At 41.2% G+C, this 9,425-nt stretch overlaps 1 protein-coding gene across 1 annotated transcript in view; it reads right to left on the bottom strand.

Annotated features, from left to right (window-relative positions):
* Positions 1–3,301: 3,301 nt before the first annotated feature.
* The window catches only part of Galphas (G protein alpha s subunit), a 25,609-nt gene continuing 19,485 nt past the window's right edge, over positions 3,302–9,425 (bottom strand). Inside the window, exons 6-10 of the mRNA XM_018510041.1 lie at positions 6,260–6,314; positions 5,899–5,972; positions 4,940–5,119; positions 4,648–4,852; positions 3,302–4,492 (exon numbers count right to left, since the gene is read on the bottom strand). Coding sequence (XP_018365543.1) covers positions 4,346–4,492; positions 4,648–4,852; positions 4,940–5,119; positions 5,899–5,972; positions 6,260–6,314 — 661 coding nt within the window. The 3' untranslated portion in view covers positions 3,302–4,345. The remainder of the gene's footprint in view (positions 4,493–4,647; positions 4,853–4,939; positions 5,120–5,898; positions 5,973–6,259; positions 6,315–9,425) is intronic.

Below are 9,425 nucleotides of genomic sequence, written 5' to 3'. Positions count from 1 at the left end.
TATATATATATATATATATATAGTCGTGGCCATGTAAATCAGCTATTTATTCGGCACATCGCATCATCCACCGCTTTTACATACACGCATACAAACGAACGATGTATCATACGCTCATGAATTTTTTTTCGTCATCTGTGAATAATAGCAACATTGTCCTTGCGTGTCACGCATACCTACACATATTCACAATACACACATACATACATACATACATACATATACGTACATACTGTCCTGGCCAGTAGCATGGACAATAAAAATTCGTCATTACGTGGCTTCAATTTACACTCCTGCTCACGCGCTTATTTCCGTTCGACGTCGCTACGTAAACCTCTCGAAATCAGAAAACAGGGCATACCCTTCTTTTAGAAGGAGCAAGACTTCTCTTCTATTATGGAAAAAGGGAGAAAAAGAGGAAAGGGAAAAGAAAGATAGGCATGAATATGCTAATTACTTGTTATATTCGCCTCCATTTGACTTTGTGCCGGATGTGAACATTTCAGTTTCACGAAAGTTTGATAAATAATAATCGCAAAGAGATTCTTCCCTCTTTTTCGGATTCTCTCTCTTCCGATTAGTCGTAATAAAAATAACATTTTACGAACTTATAAATAATATTAGAAATTATGGCTCGTGTCTGTAATTATATAATAATATGTATACGCGCGACAGATGCAAATGTATACATTAAGACGATTCAGTTTATTTCATCTCTTCGTCGAACATTGCGGAATCAGTGATTTTTATTCTCATCATTACAAAGATACCCTAGAAAAAAAATTCGTCGGATTAAATCCTATAATTCTTTATCTCGTTGCTTAAGTAAATGAAATAAGACATGACGGAAAGCGCAGAGAGAAATTTTGCTTCACGATGATTACGGTCGACACTTTTTGGTATCATCCTTCATGTACTTATTCGTATGTCGATATTGTATGTCAAGTTACAGTTACGTAGTTGTGGACACATCGACAGATGGATACCTGTTATGTAATGCCCCGAGATTCCTATATTCTTGTCTCGAGTTATGATGAAAAGTATAAGAGAATCGCGCGAAAGGTTAATTTAGTAGTTTGAGGATCTACAGTGCTAATGTCAGCGAATAAAATAGCGAGATAAAAAAGAAGATAAAGAGTTGCATAGGTATTTATATAAAAAAAAGAATTGACCAAGATTCCTTAAATATTAAAGATAAACTAAAATCATTTCAATTGTGCGATTCCGCGTCACTGCAACAAACAGATTAAACTATAAAAATTACAAAGACAGGTTTAACAAATATAGTTAATAAAGAAAGACAGAAATAACAATCGAGTGTATTACAGTGTACTGCACAAACTTTCGAAATCCTGCTCATTTCGTATCTTTTAACTTTACTCGCTTCGATTAAATTTTTATCATTTATGTAATAATCACGATAAATCAGTAATTAATCTTTCGTTTACAATATACGAAACTTTTCTTTAGACCATTGAAAACAAGATAGAGATGCATTGCGATTATAAACTATCTATCAAAATTTGTTATTATCATATTAGTCGCTATAAAATATGGCATAAATCAATCACGATATCGATTTACATTATAAATTAATAAATTTAAATTAGAATTTTATTGTAAATGTCTCGATTGTTGCTAGATGATTGTGTCAATACATGACTAAAAATTTAATTAACCGAACAACTCGTGTAAAGTGTATATGCGATGAAAGCGTGTTGTGCGCAATTTTACAGGATTTTTGTTCTATTTCAATCTCACAGAATCTTATAAGCGACGATGAAATATACTTACGATGTGTATGTACATATGGAGAACGTACCAGCGACATTATATCGCACATGCATCAACTTTTTTAACAACTTGATACGCAAGCACACAATGATATACGCACATAGACCAAGGATTCCCGATTCTTCTAGAACAAGAACGAAGTCGGTAATTGACAATGTAAATGCGCCAAGACTCATTCCTCGAAATCTTTTTCTTTTTCTTTTTCTGTCCAATATATCGCAAGATTACATTATTTGTTAATATTATTTATCTCTTCGCGTTATTATGCTATTTCTTTCCATTAGTACAACAATCCAATCTTCTCTTGATGCATGTCAAATTTTCAGACTTGTTTTGACACATCTCTCACTTTAATATATTATTATATATATAATTAATATTATAAATTTGTGATTATTTATTTTAAAATATTGTAGCGAAAAAATATTTAATTTCCATATTTCAATAGGAAAGTGATTGTGAAAATATAGTTGCTAATTAATTGCCTTGAAGTTGCATTGCTTGATCTATGTATATACGTCATTAGCGCGCAAGCATTTCGTTAATTTTCGACTAAAGTATAACGACAATCGAGGGAAAGTTGGTGAACGACTTGCTACACACGGGGTGTTCAAGTAGCGACGACGAGGAAAGTGGTATGCATTTGTAGTAGCGATGTACAAGCAACGAGATCTTTTCGCACATTCTCGTTTCGCAGAATCATGAAAACGATCTACCATGACCAGACTGTTGTCAATCAAGAGCATAAAAATTTATACACGTTACCACGTATCATTGGGGCGCGAGGATTTCTCAGAAAGCGAGATACGAACTTGAGGGCAAAAGGAAAACGATTGCTTTTACACAAGTCTCGAAACGCCGTGCGCGTGCAACGTATCGCGAAATTATACTTGCGTGCATAGTAACGAAGAACTTGAACGTGGCACATTTCTTACGTCGCGCGTGCGCGCGCGCGCATGGGCTAGGATATATACAGACGATTGCTGCCGAGGATAGCACGCGTGCCTAAGTACAGAGAAATTAAAAAAATAATTCCATTTGCGGCATATACATATATATATATATATCTATATATACATATACATAGACATATATATGTCACACAGCGAAAAAAGGAAACATCCATATCCGTGAGAGATCTCGATCGTAAGAAAAAATGTACGTTAAAACCGATCGTGAGAATCCGTGGACGGTCACCCTGTACATATACTCGATACATAGTTATATAATTAAAACGCTCTTCGAAATACTGTAAAATCTCACAAAATACTCTTCTCGTAAAAAGGGCGCGGCTGAGACTCCTATAGATTGGGCCAATGTAATAATAAAAAGAATCGAGATTCGGAAGTGTCGAAAGCTCAACGAAAGAAAACGAAAGAGACATGGAGATTCTATGCGAGATGTACGGAGGGGAGCGAGGCAAAAGTATAGTGGAGATTCGGAAACGAGTATAAGGATCGAGGAGAGTCAAAAAACGATAAGATAAAAGTTCCTTTTTCTTTTTTTCTTTTTTTCCTTTTTACCGGAGAGGTTCGCCTAAGTCTTAAGAAACGTCCTTAACTCTAATCCGATCCGAACGATAATTCACGTCAAGAGTGTGTTGAACGAGAAGGATCGTCTCTCGAATCACATCCGACGACGACGTTGGCCCACGCTTATGACAGAATTCGCGCGTTCCGCCACGAAGCGGAATCACATGCGAGAGGAATAAAATTAACGAGGTAATGGTTCACAGTACGCACAGTACGCACAGATCGAACGGCGCGCGAGAGAGTTTCCGGATCGTTCGGATCCGCCATCGTCCGGATGGACGACGACGAGTGTTCAGCACACTCTTTCTTTCGAATTAAAAAGAAAAGAGAGTCGGCGAGTGATGGCGAGATGGCGAGATGGCTAGATGGCGAGAATAAATACGCCCGCTTCTCTCTTGGAGGGGTCGCTCGTTCGCTTTCGTCCAACTCACTCCAACTGACGACGTGACGACTGAGACACGGTGCGCGGCCGACGTGTCGACGCGCGGACATCTCGCGTCCTACCTTGCTCGCTCGCTCGCTCGCTCGCTTGCGGTGCTTGGCGCGAAATTTACTCCGCGCGAGGGAAAAGGAACTCGCTTCAGACAGATCTCACGCAGCGAAGAGTTGCTTGCAGAGCGGTGTGTAATGTGTATCGCTGTATACCGACTCTCGTTGACGAGGAGAAGAGTCACCCTCAAGGTCCGCTGGCGCGCACTCGATCAACTATATCGCGCGGTACTATAGTCTATAGTCCTTCGGACTATACACGGTTTTCGGTTTTTCGGTTTTTCGGTTTTTCGGTTTTTCCGTTTCTCGGTTTTTCCGTTTTTTGGACTGGCGAGGAAGCCCTACGCGTTACCTGAATATACCCAGGTGTATGGAACTCGAACGAGTCCTCCTCGCGAGGCCATAGTTGATGGCACAGCTCGCTCTCGCTCATTCACAGTTCGCACTGGCTGCAGCAGCGACTCAAGGTGCAGCACGAGCGTGACCGTCAGATTAACGAATAATAACAGAAGACGTCGGCAGGAACGAAGTCACAAGAGCTCGTATTGGCGCAGGTGCATTCGCTGGATGATGTCCCGGCAATCGTTGAACACTCTCTTGATGTTCTCCGTGTCGACGGCGCACGTAAAGTGTGGGTAACAATAGTGCTTGCCGTCGCCGCTCGCCGTACTTATGCGCTAGACAAACAAGCAACAACGTAACATATGTGTCACAGAACATATGTACATATGTGCCAGCGGCCAGCGCAGCGGCCAGATCATTGATCGCAGCGATCGCGAATCGCGCGAAAGAATCGACGTAAGAATTGGCGTGCTACGTGCACTATACTTACGAGGAACTCGTCTCTTATAAAGTACTTGGCCCTTATGACGTCAGGTATTTCCGAGGGATCCGCAGCCATCCCGGGCTCGACTGGTGTTTGGTATCGCGCGAATTCCGGGAAGTAATCCTCCAATTTGTGCTTGCCCGCTTTGACCTTTTCCGCTAATAGATCTTGCTTGTTTAGGAACAGGATTACCGAGATCGTACGGAGCCACCTGCGAGGAAAGAAACAACACCCCTCGAAATCAAAAGGAACATTGATATCATCGATTTTTGCCTGGCGTAATATTGATGTTGCGTACCGATTGTTCCAGATACTTTTAAAGAGATCGAGACTCTCCCTGAGTCTCAATTTTGTAGGGTCTTCCCTGAGTACCATATTGTAACTACTACACGCCGTGACGAATATAATCGCTGTGACATCGTTGAAACACTGTATCCATTTTCTTCTTTCGTCACGCTGGCCGCCGACGTCGAACATACTGCAAAAAAACCGGGGAAATGCTCACAAATATCAAAATAAAACGCCATAATGCCCTCTTATCCGTTTACAACTAATATTAACTAATATTAACTAGCAAAAAGGCTTAAAGACATAAATTGCATTCCCAAGTACTTTGACTTGTTACTCCTACGTGTTTGATGAAAATCCTTTAGATTCTCTAGATCCAACCGTTTTAGAATTTGCACATCACGAGACATTACGGATCTTCTCGAGACGCTCAAAGAGACGCTCGAGGAGACGCTCAAAGCGATGCGAATAAAATAGCCAAATACACGAATTTCTCTCACGAGTATATTTATTATTATATTTGTTGGAAGCGCGCGAAACGGCTACACGAGCATAGAGCGAGAGAGGCGACAACAAAGGGGTGTGGTGGGCCTATAGAAAATAATATGTGGGGCGCCGTACGTGACCTGCGAGTGAAGGCAAAAAGGGAAAATGTTACAAAGTTGCGGAGGCGTTAACGCGGTTAACGGATTTCAGCTTACACGTTATAACAGTGTAAGTCTTGCCAGCAGTGGGCTTAATACATAGAGATGCTAGGCTAAGATGCGTGCCACCGCCACCGCCATCGCCACCGCCACCGCCACTAGCCACTACCGCCGTCGCCGTCGCCGCCGCCGCACGCCGCGCCGTCGCTTTGCGTTTATATTTACCGTCGGCCGATGTGACTGTAATACGTCGGCTATATATAGCCACACGACATTGAAGTAAAACGCGCGCGGGTAACAGCATATCGCGCATTATGGGACTTACTGAAAGTTTACTTTGTCGACCTGAAACCGCGTCTCAAAAATGCCAGACGTGAGGACTCGACACCTCAGGATGTCCTGGAACAAAACGGAAGCATATACTCGTTACGCTGCTAACTGTGCAGTTACGCACACAAGTATATACACGTATATACATGTATAAAGATGCGGGATCGCTTTATGAGACTTTGCCAAGCGAGAATCTAAGATCGACAAGTAATTTCAAGTCAATTTTTATAACGGAGAAAAAAAATAGTTTCCTGAATATTGCCTGAAACCTCGAAATTAATAGTGACGCCGTCACTATCAACATTAAGAGAAACGGGCTTCAAACTAATAATAAAGAAAGGGAAACTAATAATTACCTGCTCCGTGGGTGTGTAATCTGGCTGTTTTACGATGGCTACCTTATCTAGAAAACTGAAACAGAATGAAAGAGGAATTAGTGAAATTAGAAATTGGTGAAGAAACAATTGCAAATTTTTATCGCTACTATTAGGTGTTAAACTTAATTCCTGCCGTTTTTCGTCTCCAAAATTGATTTGTTTCGAAGGGAAATACCTTAATCAAAGTATTATTAATAAAGTAGAAAATGGAGGAAATTACTTTGATTAAGGTATTCATTCATCTTCCCTTCGAAACTAATCAATTTTGGAGACGAAAAACGGCAGGAATTAAGTTTAACACCTAATACTTTGCAAAAATATAACTTGACTCTTCGTGAATATACGCGGTGTTTCAATTTATGAAAATTTGTATTAAGAGAAAAGAAAGATCCTCGTAAATTATTATATCCCGACACACTATAGTAAATCTCTTCCTAAAAAAGAAAACATCCGTACCGAACAACGACAACATGAATTCGTCAAAATCAAGTTGAACTACTAGCTTCGATCGATGTCGGGGCATTCGCGATAACAATCATTGTCAATCAACCGCATCGTTATCGTGAGAGCCACTTCACGTACACATACGACCGTACGTGGTCGAAAACGTGTCTCTTTCGTGTGCGATGTGCGATGTAGAGGTGAATCAAATTTTTGTCACCGAAATCTTGGGTTTTCGAACACGAACAATTCGCGATACGAAGGAGACGTAAAAAACTTGTTAGTACACACACACACACACACACACTCACACACACACACACACACACTCACACACACACACACACACACTCACACACACACACACACACACTCACACACACACACACACACACTCACACACACACACACACACACTCACACACACACACACACACACACACACACACACACACACACACACACACACACACACACATAATGCGCATGGTAAGAAATACGTATGAAAGATGTATTCTGGAAGCGTACATCAAGTACCATATGTGTACAATAATTCAGATCTCATTGTTAAAATAAATGGTATATACAATTTGTATATTTTATCGAGATTCGATACAAGGAATTTAGAATTTAAATTACATTATTTGATAAGGACAGAGACCTTACATCGCAAAAGTAAAGAAATTCGAAGCAGAAAGGCATAAAGAAAAAGGTATGCCGGACGATCTTGTCACTATGGAATTTTTCTTCGCGCATGTATATATACACTCGTTTTTATCTATTTCTTGCAAAGTGCATAAAAGAGGTATGTACATAGCACGTCGCTTTCCATATGCCTCAGTTCCACCGCACGTTGCTTCGGTTGCATACGTACAGAGAGTTGCTCAAAATTTCAAAGACTCGTATTATATTTTCAAAAGTATATACTTTCTAATATACAAAGGAAGCGTGTGCCGACGTGTGAGAGAAAAGGCACAAACCTAGAAAGAACCAATCCGATAACAAAGCTACTTTTTCCTGCGTTATTTTTCTCCCATATTTCATACATGTATACATATGTATATGTAGATGCTCGATGCGTACTTTGAATTATTGTATATAATCCTCATATTTATTCGGTCGATGTAAAACAGTTTGTATGTATGAGAACGAAGATGAAAGATGCTGAATAAATTTTAAATTACATGACGATCTCTTTCAACGTCAACTGCGTGCCCGTTTAGGGGATTTGTACGGCTCACTTTCCGAGATTTTTGTAACTGCGCCAACAATTGCAATTGCGCCAGCAAAGGCTCAAAACGTGTCGTGCGTAAGGTACTCTCTAACCTTTATCTCTTATCTTTTTATCGCTGACAGTTACCATTTCATTCGAAAGAATAATTCGAGCGAGAGCTTGTATTTAATTAAAACTCAATGCCAGAGACGGCGAAGAGTGACTTATTCCTAGAGGGATATAATAAAGCGTATTAGATCATGCAACAATAAATCGTATTATTATATCGTGCCGATCTTTTGTACCTGTTATTCGCGATATATTATCGCATTATATTAGGTATATATTATAGTTACACTAGTTGTACGAGAGAAACAGCGTTATATACTGACCGTATAATATTATATACGTCCCCCGGTGTAGAACCGCGGGGATAATAATAAACCATGTTATTATATTCGCATCGATCTTACGACTATTGCTCGCGGTACGATATCCATCAGATTGTTACAATTATATCAGACACCGCTGTACAACTGCATCGCATTATGCATATATGTATCTCTGATTCGCTGGAATAGAACCGCGCGGGATAATAATAAACCCGTATTATCTCATTTGAATCGATTTCCTGTCCGGATTACGATAGAGTGTACTGTTATTGATAGCATCTCGATTCGCGTTCTCGCCGCTGCCAAAATTGTCAAATTGTTTTTATCGCACGTCTATTGATTATAGAGGACTAGAAGAGAGCGCAGTTCACATCTCGACATAAGAAAAAAAAAGGAAAAGGCAGGTGGGGGGGGTGCAGAATCGGGTGGTCGCTTTTAACCGTTTAGGTTATTAGACTATTAGGAATATATGGGCCAATAACGTTTTCAGAGGCGATCGCGGTCGGAGCCCTCCGACAGAGTGTCAACTTTCCTCTTTCGATCGAGCCGCGTTCCTGGGTCGGCCGGGCTTGAGCCGATCCCTCTCTCTCTCTCTCTCTCTTTCTCTCCTCTCGTCTCGTCACCGCTCCACTGGAGCGAGAGGAGTACCGTGCTCCTGCTCGGTAGAGTCTCAGACAGGGACACGTAGGATGCCGCAGGATCCTGCAGGAAGCGCGTCGACGATAGCGCGCATATCGCGACGGAGAACGGAAGCGGATGTTGAAGAAGGGCAGAATATCGGGAGCGCCCGAGGGAATCTCTCTCTCTCTTTTCTCTCTCTCTCTCTCTCTCTCTCTCTCTCTCTCTCTCTCTCTCTCCCTCTCTCTCTCTCTCCCTTTCGTTATTTCGCGTCCTGTGTTTGTACTCATCTCTCTCTCTCTCTCTCTCTCTCTCTCTCTCTCTCTCTCTCTCTCTCTCTCTCTCTCCCTTTCGTTATTTCGCGTCCTGTGTTTGTACTCGCGTTCGCCCTCACCCTTCCTTTCTCCACCCTCTATCACCCTTTCAGAGAGCCAACATTCTCTTTCTCTCGTGCGCGTTGATCATGTACACGAGCGCATGC

Source organism: Trachymyrmex cornetzi, unplaced genomic scaffold (genome assembly GCF_001594075.2).
Source record: "Trachymyrmex cornetzi isolate Tcor2-1 unplaced genomic scaffold, Tcor1.1 scaffold322, whole genome shotgun sequence".
Classification (NCBI taxonomy): domain Eukaryota; kingdom Metazoa; phylum Arthropoda; class Insecta; order Hymenoptera; family Formicidae; genus Trachymyrmex; species Trachymyrmex cornetzi.
Note: the sequence above shows the minus strand (reverse complement) of the source record. Positions and strands in the feature narration are given on the sequence as shown.